This window comes from Sesamum indicum, linkage group LG6, assembly GCF_026168435.1.
Source record: "Sesamum indicum cultivar Baizhima isolate 11 linkage group LG6, ASM2616843v1, whole genome shotgun sequence".
NCBI classification, from domain to species: domain Eukaryota; kingdom Viridiplantae; phylum Streptophyta; class Magnoliopsida; order Lamiales; family Pedaliaceae; genus Sesamum; species Sesamum indicum.
The window spans coordinates 12527441-12551252 of record NC_142662.1 but is presented as its reverse complement, the minus strand read 5'-3'; the positions used below and the strand labels follow the sequence as shown (position 1 = coordinate 12551252).

Here is a 23812-nt window from a genome sequence, read left to right as displayed (position 1 = left end):
ACATGAACATTTATCTAAATCATGAGCGTTCCATGGTTGCTCAAGTGTCATTGCTAAGAGGATATGAATCAGACAGGAGACCTGCAAACTTGACACAAACTTGACAATGATGGCAATTCTGGATGGCTTCCGTTGATTTCAGACCAACTCAATGTACTGCGCGCTGCTGCATTCCAAGGGGCTCATTATATTTCACCATTGAAAAGGCAAATAATCTCGTATGCATCTGGTGAGCAGAGATTTCCGCTTTTCTTATGACTTGTAACAGTTAATTTTCAGAACCATGCTAGTTCTTTTTGTGAATGATGAATTCTATTACATGAAGTTTTAATGGAAGCCACTTTTTCTTTTATGATGTTTTGTCCCCTTGACCTGTCCAAATCCAATTTTCATCCCTCATTATCTTCTAAACCCAGAACCAGCTTCAATTTCTTATGGTTTTAAGGGCCTTCACAGTTTATCATTGTTGGTTATTACCACAAACAGTTCAGTCTCCTTTCCAAGTTGAATACATTCATCATCTAATACCATATTGTGAGTGAGAGGGTGTTTCTGCTGTTTGAACCTCAAATTAGGATTTTCTGTACAGTTTGGTCTTATGTAGACGTTATTCGTGATATTCCTGTATTTAGTCAGTTTGGGTAATATTGAAGCTGATGAGCTTCTGCTCAAATATTGTTTCATTTGGTAATTTACTGAATTGTGGAGCTTTGTGAGTGCATGTATCATGAATGATTATGCTACTCAAGATGGATTTATATAATCAGCTACCCCCAAAACACTTTTATTGTATTTGTTCTCGAAAATATGCAACTTGTTAATAGATCTGAAACTTATGCGAACCAATTCATTAGTTCATTGGTAGGGCTAGTTATTCTTTTGAGTGGATGGGTGGGCTGGTCCTCGTCCTACGTTTATCTTTTTGATGTTGTTGAAGGGTTGAAGGAGTATAATATTTGGGCATGGAGATTGGGTGGTATTAAGTTAAGCACTAGTAGCACAATGACATTGGGAGGAGAATAAATGGAACAGAAGTATTGTCAAAATCTTTTAGGTACCTTTGAGGACTTACCATGCTGGCGATCAACATAACAAAGCACGACGGTCTTGTTTATAAGAGTGTCATTTTTGGCTGTGTTTGTGTGTTTGTAATGATTCATGTTGTTCTTAGTTGTATGATGCCCTTATAAGTTCAGTTCATGATTGATGGTTGGTTAAGGCTTCGTCTTAACAACTACTTATCTTTTTAAGCAATGCATTGGTTGTTCATATATATATATATATGTGTAGACATTTGCCACATCTAATGCATTTGTCAACGTCTTTGTGTTTCAATGTTTCTGGACCACATAGGTAACCAAGCTTGTACACTCGTTTACGGAAGGTTCGGAGGAATGGTCCAAGAAGGCGGTAGAGCTTGAGGAGTCATGAAGACTTTAGAAGTAAGTTCTATTTGTAATTTATTTATCCAACAATGGCTAATGATGCACAGTACACTAATTCCTCTTGTGAACATGCAGTTTGGTTGTGGAATTTCAAAATTATCTGTTTGTCTTCATGCACGCTGGACGCGAATGGAAGGTGTATGAGGTGGCAAAGACGGTCTTTGGAAACAATGACACAGAAACTAGAAAGTCTTTGCAAAGTGATAATGGTGGTAAAAAGTTGATCATTTTCTTGGCTTTCACTCTTCATTTCATCCATCAAGCACTCCTTTATATGTTTGCATTGTTATCTTGAGTTCTTGATATTTATCATCTACATTATGGGGTTGTGATTTTCTTTTTATCTATGGCAAGTTTGTTCCTTTGATAAATGGTATTGGATGCTTTTTTAGTGGTTTCCAATTACTTTAGTACTGTGGTGTGGGTGTTTCTCATCTTGTTTTGTTTTATTTGGTTGTGCTTTTATGTTATCTCATTCAAGTAAACGATGTGTATTGTTCTTTGTGGTATATCAACCTCTGTGAGACATTTTATTGTTGGGATGTCTGTAATTGTTTAGCATTTTAGGATTAGACTCTCGGTTCAATTGAAATTACATGAAACTTCTCATATTCTAATTTTGATTTGAACAGCCCAATTCACCTTCCAAATGAGATAAAACCATTTCAAAAGTAAAGAATTCCATGACATATATGTAGTGTTAATTAACACATGGTTCCGGTAACTTCTTTTTAAGTTTTCATTTATCTTTTGTTATCCTATCAAACTACTTTTGTTTTGTTTTCTTTTGCCAGTTACTATCAAACTACTTCTGTTTATATTCTTTTTTAGTAATTTGACAAATAAATGTGATTTACGAAGCCATAAGATTGAGACATGAATGTGCACTAGTGTTATGTGATTGTTGCTTTGATTAACTGTGGAGTCGTTGAGGCATAATTTCATGCATTTTGAATTGCTTTGAAAGAGAGTTGGAATATCTTTGCTTCTACTAAATCTTAGGATTCTTGTGAGATTATATTTGTTTGCTAAAACTCTACCCGATTGATCCTTATATCCCTAACATGGGACATGCATAAAAATTCAAAGGCCCTTCCCCTTCCGAAAAAAAAGAAAGAAAGAAAGGAAATTACATCTACTCCGCTGGTTTAGGTCACTTAGTAACTGGGTAACTTCATCACAAATGTTGTTATTCACGTAAAACGGTGGCCGGAGCTATGAGTATGCAAAGCACTTTAGGTAAAACGTGTTTTGGTTGAGTAACCGGGTGCCTTCACCACAAGTGTTGTCATTCGCGTCAAAAGGCCAGAACGCGACGTTTTTTGGTTGAGTAACCGGGTGCCTTCACCACAAGTGTTGTCATTCGCGTCAAAAGACTGGAAAACGGCCTAAAGAACACAAGTCACGGGCAAAAACAAAAGAAAAAAAAGAAAAAAAAAGCCGTGACTAAAGCAAAAGGGGAAGAAAAAAGAAAAAAAAATCATTAGTGGCCAAAGAAAAGAAAGAAATGCGAAATCCGTCCCGACTAGGTAGATGTAAGGAGATAAAAGGGTATTGTGTTAGCATCGAGGATGATAACATTTAGAAATCCATAGATTTTGTGGAAGCTTGATTGTCCTCCTCTATACTTGGCAAAACGAAGTGTTGTGATGTGATTTGCCTCTTACCCTCGTTATGATAAGTTAGCATTTGCATAATGTATTGTGGCGTTTGTGTTTTGAGATTATGTGCACATAGTATTTCATTCTGTTGGAGGCAATAACTTTAAAGACATTGCGGCAGTCCTTTCTTTTCTTTATTGATTTATTAAAAAATTGTCACATTTCTTGGTGCTGAAAATTTTTGTGTGTAAAATTTTTTACTTTAGGCATGCCTTTTCTTATGTGACTACTATTTTTGGTTGGGAGGAGGAGGAGATAGATTCTGGCCTTGTATTTATTGTAACAATATTTAAATTCTATATTATTATAGTTTTCTTTATTCTTATGAATTATTCCCTTTAGATTGCCATCCCAGCAGGGTGAGCGTGCAAGTTCAGTATATAGCAGTAGTGCATCTTACATGATTGCCCCTTGAAAGGAAATGTATGTGCTTGCATGTAAGAGTTAAAGAAGTCTACCATGCTGCATATAGACAAGTATTATAAATTTTTCACTTATAAATCTTTACTGGCCCATGAATGCGGTTTATTCAGGTATGTATCAATGTATCAGATTCCTTTTTTGTGTTCCATCTTTCTATTAAACTCTTTAATGAAGTTCATCAGATATCTTTCAGTTACATTTGCTACACTTGGTGAGAACACCAGATGATGTCCCTGGATGTGCTTCTTAGTGCTGGTGTTCCGTGGTGCAGGTGACTATTTATATGCTATCATATCATGTTTATCATTTGTCCCCTGCAGTCTTATGCAGAACCCATTCATTAGTTCATTGGTAGTGCGAGCTATTCTTTTGAGGGGTTAGGTGTGTTAGTGCTCTCGTGCATTTATCTTTTTATGCTCCTGCAGTGTTGAAGGAGTAAAATTCAAGTCCATACTCGACAATAGATATTGGGTGGTATTGAGTTATGCGCTCGCAGCAAGGTGTTTTAAATGAAAAAAAGATTACATCATGAGAAGAATATATGGAACATAAGTACTGTAAAAATCTTTTAGGTACCTTTGAGGACTTAGCATTCTGCTAGGGATTTTCTTATCCATTGAAAATCAACAGATACAATTAGATACCATCATTTGTTAATATTAGGTCTGTGAACACTTTTTGTTGTTCTGCATCTTTAGTGATTTAATCTTTGGTTGCATTGTAAGTCACTCTCTTAAATCAATGTTTTTCTTGACTGCTGGTGCAAAAAGCTCGAGAATTTGTTGTCACTTCCCAAGAGCTTATCACTCGGGGTTCAGTCCTGGTAAGTCACTTGTACTGGCTTAATTCCTATCGATATTTATGTTGATCTATCTAGAAAAGTTATTTAATATCAACATCTGAAATTAAATTCGATCTTATTGTTTTAGAATATTATTGTGGAGATGCTGCTGATATGGCTAGTACTGAATCGTCGAGTGTTGCAAGAGAAGCTGCAATACATAGTGCAGCTATTAGGTGTCGTCCAATGGTGTCTCGCTTCCAGTTATCATATGATCTTGCAGTCTCGTTATGTTCTAGGTTCGTTTTCTTTTCTTATGTGTGATCCTCTTCTGGTATCACCCAGAATTGGTCTCATGGAAATTTAGTATTTTACCGGCATTCCTTTTCTTGTTATGCCCCTGTGCAGAAACCTATGGTAAGATAATAATTATTATTTAAAATTGAAATATATGCAAATAATTGCTTCATTTATGTAATATATGACTTTTGATCACAATTGGAATGCTAATTACTGTGTCGCGCTGTAGAATGATGCATGTTAGTTGGAGCTAAATGAAGGTAATTTGGTGGATATCTCTAAGTCATAAAGTATGAGAGCATTTTAGAGGATGCTTGATGGTTTTGATTTTTTGAGTGCAATAATGGCAATATACTAAAATCGTCTACAACAGTAGACATATTGTCCCCATATTCCTTTACATGTATCATGAATGATTATGCTAGTCAAGATTGGTTTATGATCAGCTACCCCCAAAACCCTTCTATTGTATTTGGTCTCTGAAATATGCAACTTGTTAATAGATCTAGATCTGAAACTTTGAAATAATTAAGCAGGCTGTTCAATTTGAGAATTGGAGTTCATTGGGTTTAGGCCTTGAATTGGTATCCTTTTTGTCTATACCTGTATCATCCCCAGAATGGTACCGTGATGCCAATCAGGATCACCATGAACTCTGTGCTTCCTGTTTCCATCATGTCTGCTGACTTGTATTGAACTACTCTAGCTCTTTGCGGATCTTGGGGATCTTCAATGGCACTGAAGTGTTGTTTATATATCAAACTACTGCTGAACTGATGGAGTTGAATTAGTATCTAGTTTCTATAGAGACTAATTACTGGACTACAGACTATGATCATGATCATTCTGTTGCAGTTTTTCGCCACAGAATATGAAATAAAGTAATTTCTACTGTGATAACGAAGAACTTTTTGCTCTTATGATCATCTACATTTCTTAGACTAAATATATTATTAATTAGTTACTGAACGAGGTTCTTTCTTATTTACTTTGTTATTTAAATAGGATATCTATGGTAGAGAAATTTCTGTTTTTCCTGCGCAAAAGGCATGGAAGTCTTTACTTGATACACCTACCTATAGTTGGGTATGCTTGTTTTACAATGTTCCTAAAACGGGCGTGTTCTTTTTCAGGTAGGAGATGTGGCATTGTCCATATTGCACAGTATGGTAGCCGCTCATTCAGATATAGATGATGCTAGAGAGATTGTTACACCTATTTGATTAGGTTCTTCAGCATCTTGGTGATTTCCCTCAGAAATTGTCACAGCATTGTCATTCCTTATATGACTATGCTCCAATGCCACCAGTGACATATCCAGAGCTGAAAGATGAAATGTGGTAATCGTTATTATCTTCGAAACTTATGTGATGAAATTAGAATTCCTAATTGGCCTATTGTTGAACATGTTGAGTTTCTGCAATCATTGGTAGTAATGTGGAGAGAAGAGTTAAGTCGAAGGCCAATGGACCTTTCTGAAGAAGAAGCTTGCAAGGTACTAGAGATTTCCATTGATGAAGTATCCAGAGACGACGCCCCTAAGAAACCAAGTTTTGAGTCAGTTGAGGAGATACCTAATATATCAAAGCAGATTGAGTATATTGATGAGGAAAAGCTCAAGAGACAGTATAGGAAACTTGCAATGAAGTATCATCCAGACAAAAATCCTAAAGGGAGGGAGAAGTTTCTGGCAGTGCAGAAAGCTTATGAGTGCTTGCAGGTATGCCAAATTCCTTGATCCTGTGTGAGGATCTGTCATTACTCATAAAAAACGGAGACCATATGATTAAGCTTGAGAAAAAAAAAAGAACATATAGACAAGGGATCTTATAAGCTGCCAGCTGCCAGATCTTATTTCAAATGAATTAGTCGACTTGTTTAGACGCCGTTTTCACAATTAAGCTGTTTATTGACTGGTAGAAAGTGCTCTAAAGGTATTTATGCTGTCAAGATGGGCCAAATGCTTTTTTCCACATATAAATGGATATCGATATTGGTTTTAAATATATCTTGGAACTAGGAAGGACACGGGACTATATATATATTTACTTCTTAGATATGATACTACCTCAATTTAAGGTGTGGACCAAGAATAAATTTAAATATATAAATTTAAGTGGCTTTTGCGGAAGAGTGAAAATGTAAATCATAGGGCTTTCCTATGAGGTTTGGACAACTTACATATGTTTCCCTTTGGTTTTGTTGCCTCCATCTAATATTTCATTCTGCAATCAGTAAACTTCTTGGAATGTGATCAGCAAAGTTGGACAAAATTCCTAAGTTGACCCTACATATGAGGGTTTTTATGAGGCATGTCTTTGGCCGGAATGCAGAGGAATCCTCTTTAATTGGTTGTATTTCTTCATATTTGAGTTCTATGTTTCATATTTTCTCTTTAGTGATCTACTGCTTTCTTAGTCCTCTCCCTTAGGTGACCATGCAAGAATTGCAAGGTCCCAGACTTGGAGGTTGTTGCTTCTCTTAAAGGGCCAGTGTATTATATATAGGTGATATGGGATTGTATTGATGCCATTCAAATATGCTGGATATCCTATGCTCTTAAGTGCCATTACAGTGGACAAGGATGATAACAATTTTCTTTCCGCTGATCGAGCACATCTTCTAGTTGCATCCTCGGAGCTTGTTTGGTTGACGTAAATTCATCATCTGCCTTTAATTTCCATATCATTCTTCTTTAGATAAGTACTTTGTACATGTACTTTTGCTTATGCTATTTCCACATATTTAACTATCAGGTGCGAGTCTTCATCATTGAATGGTGAAGAGCTTGTGAGAGATGGTGGAATACCTCTTCTTGCAACCCTCCTTTCCCGTTGCATGTGTGTGGTCCAACCAACAACTCCTGCCACTGAACCGTCCACTACTATTGTTGCTAACATAATGCGAACCTTTTCAGTTTTGAGTCAGTTTGAAAGTGCGAGAACTGAGATGCTCGAATTTTCAGGATTAGTTGATGACATTGTTCATTGCACTGAACTTGAGCTTGTTCCTGCTGCTATTGATGCTGCCCTGCAGACCATTGCTCACCTTTCTATCTCCTCTGAAATTCAAAATGCCCTTCTGAAGGCTGGTGTACTGTGGTAAGATAGATCATTATATTGTTATGATTATGCTTTCATCAGTTTTCCAGCATGAGATTCTAGTTTCTGGAAGTTTACAGAACTTTGCTGAACACTACTGTTTCTGTTATGGATTTCTTGACCATCCTTTTATATTTGTCGCTTAACCTGGCTCCAAGTGACATATTGCTCAGTGACTTAGCTTCTATTCTTTCATTACTTTTCACTCTTTTGCGCATATAATTCTTCGTAGCTCATATATAGATATTGAATAATGAAATTACCCATACTGGTCTATTTATAATGCTCTTTGTGCTCATGTGGATGACTTTGTTGCTGGCATTTTCTCTGTCTTTCTGAGCTTGTATAGAAAACTTATTTGCTTGTGAAGGTGGTCATTTATTTTTTTAAATTGAACAAAATGTTGGAACTCTAGTGTTGAAGATGCTTTGTAGTGACTATTCCTTGAATGCCAGAATGTACTTTTTCTATGTGAAGTGTGAAAACTTAGGGTTTATGAACAATATGAATTTTGAAGCCACTGCATCAGCTGGTACATGAGTGTTACATCTTACAAAACCATTCCGATGTTTCTCAAAAAACTGCCGTACCTTGATGTTATAGTTTTCTCTTGTGGTCTGTTACTTGAATCGAGGTCCATTTACAAACTTGAGGGTTCATAGAGTTAATGTTTATTTGTTTGGTACCTTTTGTCGAGTCAATTTGCCTGCGAAGAGAGTCCAACTTTCATTTTAAAATTGAACAAAATCTTGGAACTATTGTGTTGAAGGTACTTTATGGTGACTATTCTTTGAAAGACAAAATTTCTTTATTCTACGTCACTGTGGAAGTTTATGGTTTATGAACATTGTGAACTTGAAGGCCTCTGCATCAGCTGCTATGTGCCTGTTATATCTTAAAAACCACTCCACTGTTGCAAACTGCTTTATGGTGATGTTATGGTCTTTCTCAGGTGGATTATTTTGTTTGAATCCAGGTCCATTTCAAAAACTTGTGGTTTTATAGGGTCAGTTTTTGTTTGTTCAGGTATCTTATACCATTGTTGCTCCAATATGATTCGACGACGGAGGAATCAGATAAGACAGATGCACATGGTGTTGGAACTAGCGTTCTAATAGCAAAAAAATACATGCTGTAAAAGCATCTCATGCCTTGTCAAGGCTTAGTGGTTTGGTTGACGAGGAGATCCCGACACCCTACAATCAGGCTGCAGTTGATGCCCTTAGAGCTTTACTAACCCCTAAACTTGCAAGCATGCTGAAAAATAAATTTGCAAAAGACTCCTATTCACATTAAACTCAAACTTGGAGTCCCCTGAGGTAAAGGCTGCAGATTTTGCATTTTGACAAAGAAAAAACATATTGGGTGCTACTTGAGCATTGCCTCATCTTCTTGCATCAGTATCTGCATATTTTCTTTGAATGTTGTGAAACTCAGAGCACTATAACAGGGCAGGTTTCTTAACATACCTTTTCTGATATGTAGGCAATACTTGCTTCTTCTTCTTTTATAAGTACTTTGTTGGTTCTTTTAGAAGTAGATAACTGAGGGAAAAAAGAGAGGAACGCAATATGTTCTACATCTTTGTGTTATTAAAAGGTTTCAAATTGGCTTTAACTACTTGGTATGTAGTTGTCATGAAGATTCTATAACTGATTCAAGTTTCATTTTTTTTTCTTTTCCCGATTTACTTTTTTACTAGCAAATCCTGGTGTGGTGGTGGCATGGATGTTTTCTGGACGTTCTGCATTTAAATCTCGAGAACTTAATTTTCCTTTGAACTATCTTTTGCACTGGACGTAGTATTTAATTCAAAGAATGTCTTGCAGGTCAACTATTGGTTATTTAAGGGAAGAGGTTATTTGTTTGCATCTAATAGAGTATCTTCTTCCGTATATCTATCTTGTCAGATCAAAGAAATTTGGTGTTGGGTCTTAAAATCTATGCCCTTCCTATCTATGACTAGTTGTGAAGTTTCCATGCATTTCTTATGTTTGATATGCAAACCTATTTGCACATTTTCCTCCTCCCCACCCCATAAAAAAAAACAAAAAAACAAAAAAAGAAGCTTTAGCACCAGAAGTTCTTTTCACGAGCCTGAAGGTTTAGTTTTTTTGCATAATGATTAAGAAAACAATCTATATATAGGTTGTCTTTCTGATAATAATTGGGGTGTGGGTGTTACTTTTCATAACTATCTAGATTGAAAATGTTTTAAACACATATACTGTAGTTCCAAGTGATGGCCATTTGTAGATGCTCTATATCCATAGTTGATGACCTTGTGGGACTCTCAGATATCATGACATAGTTTCACTTGATCTTTCATTTGCACACATAATCTGGAATTCCTCCACTCGAGCAGAACTATTGAAATTTGTGGAAGAGCAGCGTGCAAGCCTTAGTCATCATGGTTCATATGACCTTAAAGATTCGCATTCCTTTGTTTATGAAGCATTATCTAAGGAGCTCTATATTGGCAACGTATACTTGAGAGTCTATAATGATCAACCAGATTTTGAAATTACTAATCCTGAGGACTTCTGTCTTGACCTTGTTGATTTTATATCACATCTTGTCCATAATGAACCTGCTGCAAGCATGGATACTCATGTTAATAGTGATGTAACCACTGATGGATCTACCGAGCAGCATTCTTCTGATGATTCTTCAGCATCACTTGATGGGAAAAGCTTGGAGAGGGAGGATTTCGAACTAGTTAAAAATCTTCAATACAGTCTGCTATCCCTTCAGGTAGAAGTCTGGTGGTTTTTCGTCTGACACTTGTTTAGTCACCCTTGACACCTTTTTTTCTGTAATTTCTGTAATTTCAGCACTTGTTGACAAAGAATCCGAATTTAGCTTCAGTGGTCTCCACAAAGGAGAAGCTATTGCCCCTCTTTGAATGCTTTTCTCTTCCTGTTTCTTCATCAAGCAACATTCCTTAGCTATGTCTACTTGTTTTGTCACGGTTAACAACATATGCACCTTGTGTGGAAGCAATGGTCGCAGATAGCTCTGGTCTACTTATTTTATTACAGTTGCTTCACTCATCTCCCAGCTGCCGTGAAGGAGCTTTGCATGTTCTCTATGCCTTGGCAAGCACGCCGGAGCTAGCTTGGGCAGCTGCAAAGCATGGAGGGGTGGTTTTCATTCTTGAAGTTCTCTTGCCAATACAAGGTATGCTGATCTCATAGATAGCGGTTTCTTAAGAATTCTATCTTGTGCTCTAAAATGGAAATTTTGTATAGAAGAGATTCCGTTGCAGCAAAGAGCCGCAGCAGCTTCGCTATTAGGGAAGCTTGTTGGCCAGACTATGCATGGGCCTAGAGTGGCGATAACTCTGGCAGGATTTCTGCCTGAAGCAGTTGTGACTGCTCTTGAACAAACAACAGAAACTCCTGAACTTGTGTGGACTCCAGCAATGGCTGCATTGTTGTCTGCACAAATAGCAACTATGGCTTCGGATCTGTATCGTGAACAGGTGAAAGGACGTGTTGTTGATTGGGATGTGCCTGAGCAGGCCTCTGGCCAACAGGAGATGAGAAATGAACCTCAGGTATAACTGCTGTGTGCTGCAGATGTACTCTTTTGTTTTTGATTGATTACATGGATGTTCTAAAGAACGCTAATTCTGTTTAATGACTTACATGATGTATTGCTGTCTAGGTTGGAGGGATCTATGTTAGGTTATTCCTGAAAGATCCCAAATTTCCACTTAGAAATCCCAAGAGATTTCTTGAAGGGCTGCTGGATCAGTACCTTACATCCGTTGCCGCCTCACAATATAATGGCCAAGCTGTTGACACTGAACTTCCTCTACTTCTTTCTGCTGCCCCGGTCTCTTTACTCAGGATGTACCCCGCTCTTGCAGATCATGTTGGATATCTTGGTTATGTGCCCAAACTTGTGTCTGTAGTAGCCCATGGAGCGAGCAGAGAAACAATGGCTTCAGAAACCTATGTATCTGAGGATGGTTCGTCGCAACAAAATTCACAAACTCCTCAGGAGCGAGTTCGCCTTAGTTGTTTACGTGTTCTACATTAGCTTGCAGCTAGCACCACCTGTGCAGAAGCTATGGCAGCCACTAGTGTTGGGACACCCCAGGTATGCTGTGGTTTTAAGCAGCCCCCCTTTTTTCCCCTCCAAGAAAATATTATACAAAAGATGTGTTTATCTAATTAAACATCTGTTGCTAAGTTTGGTATTGTTCTGATGAGCTTTTTCTTCAGGTAGTTCCACTTCTGATGAAGGCGATTGGTTGGCAAGGTGGAAGCATCCTAGCTCTTGAAACCTTAAAGCGTGTTGTAGTTGCAGGGAATCGAGCAAGAGATGCACTTGTTGCACAGGGTCTCAAGTGAGCATCAATATCTCTTTAGACTCTAAGTTGTAGAATTGTTATGAAATGTGCAGACGTGGTTAATAAAACAGCAATGCGCATAAATTCATCTGTGTTTTCATGATAAATTTTCTAAGATGGGTGCATAAGTAATGCAAATCATGCAATTAGTATTTATTAGATACAAAGTAATTTTCGGCCCACAATGTGCAATTATCTGTCACCTGGGCTAAGATATTGGTTGGTGATTGAGTCTGATTTTAGAATATTATTGGGATATGCATCCTGATAAAACTACTGTTGCATGTTCTCTGTGTCATGCAATAGTAACATGGCATATAATTGTTGTAGGGTTGGTCTTGTGGAAGTTCTTCTTGGCCTTCTTGATTGGCGAGCTGGGGGAAGAAATGGGCTTTGTTCACAGATGAACTGGAATGAGTCAGAAGCAGCAATTGGCCGGGTTCTTCAAATTGAGGTCTGTACCATATCATGATTTGTGTGAACACATACCCTGCCTTTTCTGCATGGTGGTTTGGAAAATTCAGATGGTGCCTTTAGATTAAATGATAAATGTCTTTATATCCAAGTAGAACATTTGCAATGAACTAACATAAAATGCCAGAGCAACCTTGTTGGACAGAAGAAGTGCATAATTAGCAAAAGAAATTATGTTCTGAATTCCTATGATATGTTGCTCAAGGTGGTCTGAGTTCTATTTTTTTTTAATTTCTCCAGAAATATATTTGTGTTCATAATCTCTTTGTGGTCATAATCCCTTTGCTGTGTTCGCGTAGGTTTTGCATGCATTTGCAACAGAAGGGGCCTATTGTACCAAAGTACGTGACATACTGAGTGCCTCTGATGTAAGTCATGACTCCTTAATCTGTGTTGCATTTTATCTGACTATTCTTGAGTGAGTTTTTCCTGAAATTTTTAGAACAACTAGTAGCTAAAACCCTTTGAGTTCGTGTTTTTTGCATGAATTGGTCAAGGGCTGGCAGCTTTATGTGGTTGGTCAGCTGACCCATCCCCTGCTTAATCATGGTTTTGCTTTCCATCAGATTTAGCTGCATCAAATCTTGTTGCTTTTAACCTTTCTTTTTTAAAAAATTATAAGCAGTCAGTCTTTCAACAAAGATGACTTCCAGCCGTGGGATCTTCCATGTTTCCTTTAAAATGACAAGGAAAAACAATATGCACACCAAAATGAAAAGCTCTAAAAGGATTAGTAGTTTACAAGTCCTTGTTAAAAGCTTTTCTTGAGGTATTGTGATTGTTTCGTGAGTTTTTTGATTAGCATGCGAGAATGCTAAGTGAATAATGATTTATTTAGGCTTAAGAAAATTAAAGCTGCTGAGAAGATTTCTGTATCTTCGTTTCACATGTATGTTTGATCTACTTTGCACTGTAGATGCAGGCTTATTAAGTAGTTCTTCCATACTCTGGCATAGGATGGGCAGGATAAAGTCAGCTAATAGTGGGGTCTAGTTTGGATCTAGGTAATAGAACCGCCAGGATAATAGATTATATGCTCTGAATTTGTGGGTTGATCAGGCATAGTGCATGAGTTTTAATACATTTAGTGGGTAATGTTGTGACACTGCAGATTATCAGGAAACATGAAGTGTAAATGAATTTTTGAAAAGCATGAATTGTTCTGAAAATAATTTACATGCCAAATGTATGTGATACATGAATTAAATATTGAAATGCATATATTTTTTTTTAAACTAGTTTGCACACCAAGTATATGTGAAACACAATTGACAGATATGATGGTTTTTAGAATTCAATGGATCTTTTAGTAATTTAATATTCAGAAAAAGGTGTCATATTTTGTTGTAACGAATCTTCCAATAGACGTTATTGATGATATTCCTTTTTTTTAGTCAATTTGGTATGAGCTCCCCCTATTCAAGTATTGTTTCATTTGGTAATTTACTGAGTTGTGAAGCTCTGTGAGTACATGCTCACATTATCATGAATGATTATGCTACTCAAGATTGGTTTATAATCAGCTACCCCCAAAACCCTTCTATTGTATTTGGTCTCTGAAATATGCAACCTGTTAATAGATCTAGATATGAAACTTTGAAATAATTAAGTAGGCTGATCAATTTGAGAATTGGAGTTTATTGGGTTTAGGCCTTGCATTGGTATCCTTTTGCCTATACCTGTGTATCATCCACAATGGTACCGTGATGCCAATCAGGATCACCATGAACTCTGTGCTTCCTGTCTCCATCATGTCAACTTGTATTGAACTACTCTAGCTCTTTTCGGATCTTGGGGATCTGAATTAATACATTATTCAATTTCTATAGGCAATTGCTCATCATCTTGTAATAAAAATTGTTGGAGGTTTTCGCTGGTTTTACTCAATTCAGGCTTAAAACTCGGCTACATATTGCACAGTTGGTGAAGGTGAAGGATACATCAGCTAAACTTAAGCAAGCTAGTGAAACATAATATCAAGTTGAAGTTAGTGTCATTTTGTCTCTTTGCTTAACAGAGGATCCGGCAGTTGTGTTTTGTCATATTTCATCTATTCTGTCCATTTTAACCAATTTATGTGTCATGATTGCCTGCGAATTGTGGTGTCCTAGCAATCTTGCAATCTCTTGAAACTCAAACAATACAAATAGACTTTGTTTGTAGTTTTTTTGTTTAAAATTTATGGGGCAATAAAATGATGTGTTGAACTTTTTTTTGCACCATTCTCTGATCCGTGGTCTGATTTCCATACTGTTCCCTGCAGGCAACGAAGAAAATTACACCGCCAAACTTGCGAAAGACTTTCAGGCAGATTTGAAAGTCTGCTTAGGGGGAGAGAACGGATGTTCCTTTTGTTCCCCAAGCCATCTTCCTTCTAGGTAATATATTAAATGGGAATAGGATGCTATCCAAATGAGTTCAACTCTGGGATTTTCTTCTGTTTGTGGTTACTAAGGACAATATTTTATGGTTTGTGAAATTTGCATTGACTGGTGGATCATTTACGTAATCTCATACCACTTTCTATGTTAAACTGTATTGTTGGGCTGTGGCTTAGATTTTGAAACTACTATCTCTTGCATCTACTCAGCTGGTGATGCAGATATAAGTGAACATAAGAGTCAGAAACAGTGACCTCGTCTTGTAAATTTGGTTTAGCATGAAATTGAAATGAGATTCACTATTTGCGGACTATACATAATGTTTGTAACTTTGTAAAAGTACTCGCATTTGTGGTTTCTCACATGAGATGCACATTGGAGACTGATTGAGCAAACAACTGTAGAAGGGTCACTGGAACTGTTGCACCTCCTTATACTAAGATATAGTTTCCCTGTAATATGCACTTAGGATATCCACGTGTACTAGTATCCTTTAACTCCTGGTGTTTTAAAGATGCAACTTTTCATATTCTCTTGTGCCTTTTCATGGTAATTATATTATAACACTTTAACTTTGGAAGTGGGGTAACTTTTGTTCCTTCCTTTGCCTTCCACAGAGGTTTGAGATGTTTTCGTTATTTTTTCTTTTGTTTTTAAGCTGAACTAGGCAGTGGCTCGATGGTGGCTCCATTAATATGCACATTGTTTCTCAATTTCAGAGCTTCGGTTAATAAACCAAACTCTTTCCTCTATTTCTTATGTGCAGGTAATGCTTTCTCGTGAACCGACTATTGTTGATGCTGCTGCTGCTCTGCTGAAAGCTATAGTTACTAGGAACCCAAAAGCAATGATCCGATTATACAGTACAGGCGCATTTTATTTTGCTCTGGCTTACCCTGGATCTAATCTTCTTTCAATTGCCCAACTCTTCTCGGTGACTCATGTTTATCAAGCTTTTCATGGTGGTGAGGAAGCTGCAGTTTCCTCTTCTCTACCTTTGGCGAAACGAAGTGTTTTAGGTGGCCTCTTACCTAGTCATTGCTTTATGTACTGGAACGTAGCGGCCCAGTTGCTTTTCCCGCAGCAATGGTTTCTGATTCTGACACTCCTGAGATTATTTGGACACACAAGATGCGAGCAGAAAATCTAATCCGTCAGGTAGCCCTGAATCTGCAACTGGAGTTTGCTACTTGTCTTTCACCCCAAGCATCTTTTGTTAACATTTAGTATTTACATTCTAAAACATGGTGGTACTTGAGTCATCCTCAATGCAAATAAGTGCTGCATTTATCTCAGTTTTATTTGATTAGGTTCTTCAGCATCTTGGTGATTTCCCTCAGAAATTGTCACAGCATTGTCATTCCTTATATGACCATGCTCCAATGCCACCAGTGACATATCCAGAGCTGAAAGATGAAATGTGGTGTCATCTTTATTATCTTCGAAACTTATGTGATGAAGTTAGATTACCTAATTGACCTATTGTTGAACATGTTGAGTTTTTGCAAATATTGCTAGTAATGTGGAGAGAAGAGTTAACTCGAAGGCCAATGGACCTTTCTGAAGAAGAAGCTTGCAAGATACTAGAGATCTCCATTGATGAAGTATCCAGAGACGACGCCCCTAAGAAAGCAAGTTTTGAGTCAGTTGAGGAGATACCTAATATATCAAAGCAGATTGAGTATATTGATGAGGAAAAGCTCAAGAGACATAGGAAACTTGCAATGAAGTATCATCCAAACAATAATCCTGAAGGGAGGGAGAAGTTTCTGGCAGTGCAGAAAGCTTATGAGTGCTTGCAGGTATGCCAAATTCCTTGATCCTGTGTGAGGATCTGTCGTTACTCATAAAAAACGGAGACTATATGATTAAGCTTGAGGGAAAAAAAAGAACATATAGACAAGGGATCCTATAAGCTGCCAGATCTTATTTCAAATGAATTAGTCGACTTGTTTAGACGCCGTTTTCACAATTAAGCTGTTTATTTGACTGGTAGAAAGTGCTCTAAAGGTATTTATGCTGTCAAGATGCGCCAAATGCTTTTTTACACATGTAAATGGATATCAGTATTGGTTTTAAATATATCTTGGAACTAGGAAGGACACGGGACTATCTATATATTTAATTCTTAGATATGATACTACCTCAATTTAAGGTGTGGACCAAGAAATAAATTTAAATATATAAATTTAAGTGGCTTTTGCGGAAGAGTGAAAATGTAAATCATAGGGCTTTCCTATGAGGTTTGGACTACTTACATATGTTTCCGTTTGGTTTTGTTGCCTCCATCTAATATTTCATTCTGCAATCAGTGAACTTCTTGGAATATGATCAGCAAAGTTGGACAAAATTCCTAAGTTGAACCCTACATATGAGGGTTTTTATGAGGCATGTCTTTGGCCGGAACGCAATCCTCTTTAATTGGTTGTATTTCTTCATATTTGAGTTCTATGTTTCATATTTTCTTTTTAGTGATCTACTGCTTTCTTATTCCTCTCCCTTAGGTGACCATGCAAGGATTGCAAGGTCCCCAGACTTGGAGGTTGTTGCTTCTCTTAAAGGGCCAGTGTATTCTATATAGGTGATATGGATTGTATTGATGCCATTAAAATATGCTGGATATCCTATGCTCTTAAGTGCCATTACAGTGGACAAGGATGATAACAATTTTCTTTCCTCTGATCGAGCACATCTTCTAGTTGCATCCTCGGAGCTTGTTTGTTTGACGTAAATTCATCATCTGCCTTTAATTTCCATATCATTCTTCTTTAGATAAGTACTTTGTAAATGTACTTTGGCTTATGCTATTTCCACTTATTTAACTATCAGGTGCGAGTCTTCATCATTGAATAGTGAAGAGCTTGTGAGAGATGGTGGAATACCACTTCTTGCAACCCTCCTTTCCCGTTGCATGTGTGTGGTCCAACCAACAACTCGTGCCACTGAACCGTCCACTACTATTGTTGCTAACATAATGCGAACCTTTTCAGTTTTGAGTCAGTTTGAAAGTGCGAGAACTGAGATGCTCGAATTTTCAGGATTAGTTGATGACATTGTTCATTGCACTGAACTTGAGCTTGTTCCTGCTGCTATTGATGCTGCCCTGCAGACCATTGCTCACCTTTCTATCTCCTCTGAAATTCAAAATGCCCTTCTGAAGGCTGGTGTACTGTGGTAAGATAGATTATTATATTGTTATGATTATGCTTTCATCAGTTTCTAGCATGAGATTCTAGTTTCTGGAAGTTTGCAGAACACTACTCTTTCTGTTATGGATCTCTTGACCGTCCTTTTATATTTGTCGCTTAACCTGGCTCCAAGTGACATTGCTCAGTGACTTTGCTTCTATTCGATCATTACTTTTCACTCTTTTGCCCATATAATTCTTCGTAGCTCATATATGGATATTGAATAATGAAATTACCCATATTGGTCTATTTATACTCTTTGTGCTCATGTGGATGACTTTGTTGCTGGCATTTTCTCTGTGTCTGTCTGAGCTTGTACAGAAAACTTATTTGCTTGTGAAGGTGGTCATATTTTTATTTTTTTAAATTGAACAAAATGTTGGAACTCTAGTGTTGAAGATGCTTTGTGGTGACTATTATTTGAATGGCAGAATGTACTTTTTCTACGTGAAGTGTGAAAACTTAAGCTTTATGAGCAATATGAATTTTGAAGCCACTGCATCAGCTGGCACATGATTGTTACATCTTACAAAAACCACTCCGATGTTTCTCAAAAAACTGCCATACCTTGATGTTATAGTTTTCTCTTGTGGTCCGTTACTTGAATCGAGGTCCATTTACAAACTTGAGGGTTCATAGAGTTAATGTTTATTTGTTCGGTACCTTTTGTCGAGTCAATTTGCTTGCGAAGAGAGTCCAACTTTTATTTTAAAATTGAACAAAATCTTGGAAACAACAACGATTAATTACTATTGCTATAAAACAAGCTCATATTTTATCTTTGTTACCTTTTCTCAATAATGAGAAACAATTTGAAAGAACCGCTTCTTTTATTATGTCAAAAAGCTCAGGAACGAATATATATGGAATAGAAAGATTCCAACCCCCCAAGTAAAGAACTGTTACAAATCAAGAAGAAACTAGTTTTGAAGGTACTTTAAGGTGACTATTCTTTGAAAGACAAAATTTCTTTATTCTACGGCATTGTGGAAGTTTATGGTTTATGAACATTGTGAACTTGAAGGCCTCTGCATCAGCTGCTATGTGCCTGTTATATCTTAAAAACCACTCCACTGTTGCAAACTGCTTTATCGTGATGTTATGGTCTTTCTCAGGTGGATTATTTTGTTTGAATCCATGTAGATTTCAGAAACTTCTGGTTTTATAGGGTCACTTTTTGTTTGTTCAGGTACCTTATACCATTGTTGCTCCAATATGATTCGACGGCAGAGGAATCAGATAAGACAGATGCACATGGTGTTGGAACTAGCGTTCAAATACAAGGCTTAGTGGTTTGGTTGACGAGGAGATCACAGACACCCTACAATCAGGCTGCAGCTGATGCCCTTAGAGCTTTACTAACCCCTAAACTTGCAAGCATGCTGAAAAATAAATTAGCAAAAGAGCTATTCACATTAAACTCAAACTTGGAGTCCCCTGAGGTAAATGCTGCAGATTTTGCATTTTGACAAAGAAAAAACATATTGGGTGCTACTTGAGCATTGCCTCATCTTCTTGCATTGGTATTTGCATATTTTCTTTGAATGTTGTGAAATTCAGAGCACTATAACAGGGCAGGCTTCTTAACATACCTTTTCTGATATGTAGGCAATACTTGCTGCTGCTTCTTTTGTAAGTACTTTGTTGGTTCTATTAGATGTAGATAACTGACGGAAAAAAAGAGAGGAAAGCAATATGTTCTACATGTTTGTGTTATTAAAAGGTTTCAAATTTACGTCCTTAGATCTTCTTGGCTTTAACTACTTTGTATGTAGTTGTCATGAAGATTCTATAACTGATTCAAGTTTCATTTTTTGTCTTTTCCTGATTTACTTTTTTACTAGCAAATCCAGGTGTGGTGGTGGCATGGATGTTTTATGGACGTTCTGCATTTAAATCTAGAGAACTTAATTTTCCTTTGAACTGTCTTTTTACACTGGACATAGTATTTAATTTAAAGAATCTCTTGTGGTTTCTCATCTAATAAATGTTACGGTACCTGTCGCATGTGCAACTTCTTCAAATTTGTCGTGTAGCCCTCTAATTATAGTTCTTTCTTTTTCTTTCATCACATAAATTTTTTTCAGTTACATTTGCTACACTTCGTGAGAAGACCATGGTGATGCTCCTGGAAGTGCTTTAGTATTGGTGTTCCGTGGTGCAGGTGACTATTCATATGCTATCATATCATTTTTATCATTTGTCCCCCAATGATTTGTGTTGTTGGGTTCTAATTTTCTTGGATTTTTGACTAATTGGAGCGTATTTCTTCATTGTTTTTGCTGCTCTGATTTAATTTATCTAGTAATAATAGCGTTTGTGTTCTACCACCTTACATATTTGCTTCTTTGCTGCTGAAACTCTGTTGTTGTTCTCCATTTTCAACTTTCTTTTTTCACAGCATATATAGTCAACCAACATATTGTAGAACTCTTGTAAAGTTAATCTGCTCCTGTGGTAGAGATTGTGTTCTTGCTTGCATGCTTGGACTCACGTTGAAGTAACTTCCTCCTCGCTTATACAACTCTTTGACAGCATGAGAATTGGCGGGTGATGAATACAGTTGTTGAACAAAACCTTCCAACCAAAAAGGTGAGAGTAGATCCATCCTCATACACTCTGATTTATTATTTAAAAGAGTATATAATTGAAATAATACATAAGTGGTGTTCACACTTTTATTATAATATAACATAATAATATATATAACTGTAAATGAAAAGCATACTAAGTTATTGTGTATATTATAAATTTGTGAATGGTTAGCTATTATATTTCTTCATTATGACTGTCGTTAAATAATTTTATAATTAATTTTTAGTTTATTTGCATCGGATAATGGAGATAGTATTTGTCATTTTTTATATTTCTTCTTTTTTGTGATGACAATTATATCTCTTTCTTATAATAATAGATTGTTAAATCATGTATAGTAACTTTGTAATTAGTTAATTTATGTAAAATCAAGTTAGTAGTTGAATTCTAACTTGGATGTTATATGATAATTGGATTCCAATAGAAATGGTTTATATGCAAATTATATTGCATAATAAGAATTATTTATGATTTATTATATATTAAAAATTATTTGTAATGAGAAAGTCACCATTATTTCATTTATTTTATATTTGTTTCACTTATTAATTAAATTTCTTATTTTATTTGTTGTGTTGTGGGAGAAAATGTTCTAAAATTGATGGAACGAATTGGAGTGCTACAATTAAAATTATAATTGATTATTTAATTCAAAGAAATTACATATTGCTAGAAAAATTATTAAGTAGACCAAATATTTTAATGCAGTATATATGTTAAGTAGTAAGACATCAATTATCTATTGGTTTGTTACACATACACACATACGCACATAATAATTATATTTATTGTCATTATTTATGGTTTAATGATTTTGAATTTTAATATTTATAAATTTTTACAAGTTTGATTTGAAACTTGTGTCTACATGCATATTATATTATATAATTATATTTTTTTATATTATATATAATTTACTATAGAATCTAAAAATATTTATTTGCATACTTAGAATAAGAAAATTAAATTATACATAAATTGTTTATAATTATATTAGTATTTTGTGATTTATTATATATTACTAATAATATTTTCATATTATTCTATTGTTATATATAGGGTACTTTGTATTTATGGTCTCCTTTTGTTTTATTCTCTGTGTATCAATGTTATAGGGCAAATTACATGTTTTTGGTTTCTTAATGTTGTCGTATAATAGGACTTTTAAAGATAGATACTTATTACATATTATTAGATAGATATTTATTCGCTTTGTTAGGCAATAAAAAAAGAAGAAAATTGAATTTACTGTACAAAATAAATAAATAGTCCTTATGGTTATTATATTTGTAATTATAATTGAATTTATTGTATTTATAGTTCTCATGTAGGGTCTATGTAGGGTTAGGAATTAGGATATAAAATGATGGTCTTATAACTGATAGTAGAAAATTAGAATTACATCATTTAATTACATTTTTAATTAATTTTTTTGGGGATATGATATATATATATAGGATGATGTTAATATTATTATATTTTTATTTTTATAAGTGTAAAATTTATATATTTTTGGACCAATTCCTAACGAAAAAGAGCCTAAAACAATGAAAGTTTCAGTGTGTGTAACTTAGAACTTTTTGGAGGAAAATGTTATTTTTTATTTTTAAGTTAATCCTAAAGTTATTCATTAATTATGTCAAGTTAGTTGCTTATTTTGTTAATAAAGTTTTAATGACAATTTAGCTATTTCTTTAATTAATTTTGTTAATACGTAATAATAACTTTTATGGACTAGTCGTCATGTACATAATTAACATTAACATTAATATTCATAAATTTTTATAGATCTGGTTTGAAATTTGACCAAATTCGTAAGAATTTCTAAACATTAGAGATAAAAAATCATATTAGATAAAACATAGTAGCTTGTGGAAAATATATAATAAGAAAAAGCCAAAAATAATTCTATATGTAAATATTTGGACCACGTGACCATGGCATTTATTTTTACTTCTTATACTCTAAAAAAATATTAAATGTAAGATAGGATTTTTAAAAAAAATTATTTACATGCATATTATATTAAAGGCTAGAATAACAAAATAACAAAATACTAAAATTGTCTACATACATATTATATAATTATATATATTATATTATTTATGAATTACTATTATAATCATACTGTTCATATGATTATATATTTATTCTCTTTATTAGATGAAGATCGAATTTACTGTACAAAAATAAATAAATTGTCTGTATGTGGATTGTTAATTTTTTGCACTAGTTGTTGTGCTATTTTTACATGTATATAATAAATAAATTTTATAATTTAAAAAGTAATAATTAAATGATATCTTTGTGTTAATTTTTAATAGAAAAAAAGTTAGATGGATAAGTCAATTTTCTAATTTTATATGTAAGCTAATATTATTACTTTAAATTTTGATTTTGAATAACATAAAAAATTAAAAAAAAAACTAATTTATTATTTATATTAAAATAAAACTTCAATTTATTAAAAAAAATGGTTAGAGTTTATTATTAATGTATATAATTAAACATTACGAACATATCCTTGTTTTGGATGTTTCGCCAAACAATTAGTAAATAAAAATTAATTTTTTAATTTATTTGAAGATGAAATAAGAATTTTATTTATTAAAATTTGTGGCAAATACCTATTAAAATTACAAGTTCTCTAAATTTTTATTTCTTAATTGTCAAAGTTCATTAAAATATTTTCAATGATAATTTAATTCAAGTAAAAATCTTATCTCAAATTCTATTTAAAAGTTTATTTATTTCATATTAAAATAAATAATTTGAAAATAGGAGAAAGAATATTCCATGTTTTTCAGTTTTTTATTAAATTATGGACAAAAGGCTGGGTAGTGGTCTTAAAAATTAAACTTTATGAAACATAATTTTACTTATATATTATTAAGTTTCGAATTCTGTCAAAATTCTCCATTTACATTTTTCGATATGATTTTACCTTTTTGGATATCGTAAAATATTGACCTTAGCAAATAAGAATTATATAAATTTTGAATTTTGTCAGTCATTGAATATTTTTGTACTTAGGATGAATATAGGATGAATGGAGTTAATATTATTTTATATTTTTTTATACAAATATTATTACATATAAATG

At 34.8% G+C, this 23812-nt stretch overlaps 2 protein-coding genes and 1 pseudogene across 5 annotated transcripts; all 3 read left to right on the top strand.

Moving 5' to 3' along the window:
• On the top strand, window positions 1-5946 carry LOC148787795 (lysine-specific demethylase JMJ705-like). Of its 3 annotated transcripts, none has more exons than XM_088882266.1 (7): window positions 1-229; window positions 1354-1442; window positions 1521-1654; window positions 3723-3800; window positions 4300-4352; window positions 4459-4609; window positions 5744-5946. In XM_088882266.1, the coding sequence occupies exons 4-7, from the start codon at window positions 3754-3756 to the stop codon at window positions 5745-5747; spliced, it is 255 nt and encodes an 84-aa protein (XP_088738392.1). In that variant the 5' UTR covers window positions 1-229; window positions 1354-1442; window positions 1521-1654; window positions 3723-3753; the 3' UTR covers window positions 5748-5946. The 3 variants fall into 3 exon arrangements, with proteins under 3 accessions (XP_088738392.1, XP_088738391.1, XP_088738390.1); XM_088882265.1 differs by having other exon boundaries at window positions 1521-1657; XM_088882264.1 differs by having other exon boundaries at window positions 1521-3639.
• On the top strand, window positions 5751-17389 carry LOC148787794 (dnaJ homolog subfamily C GRV2-like; annotated as a pseudogene). Its single transcript, XR_016065865.1, has 16 exons — window positions 5751-5774; window positions 5838-6330; window positions 7042-7264; window positions 7367-7711; window positions 8738-9030; window positions 10049-10465; window positions 10546-10891; window positions 10963-11270; window positions 11381-11818; window positions 11944-12068; window positions 12402-12525; window positions 12845-12913; window positions 14809-14923; window positions 15693-16084; window positions 16237-16728; window positions 17239-17389. The product of XR_016065865.1 is annotated as a dnaJ homolog subfamily C GRV2-like (transcript).
• Window positions 15696-19701, top strand: LOC148787793 (dnaJ homolog subfamily C GRV2-like). The gene is made up of 8 exons (XM_088881372.1): window positions 15696-15983; window positions 16237-16351; window positions 16445-16728; window positions 17431-17494; window positions 17575-17653; window positions 17756-18100; window positions 19304-19556; window positions 19675-19701. The coding sequence occupies exons 1-8, from the start codon at window positions 15696-15698 to the stop codon at window positions 19699-19701; spliced, it is 1455 nt and encodes a 484-aa protein (XP_088737498.1).
• Window positions 19702-23812: the final 4111 nt, after the last annotated feature.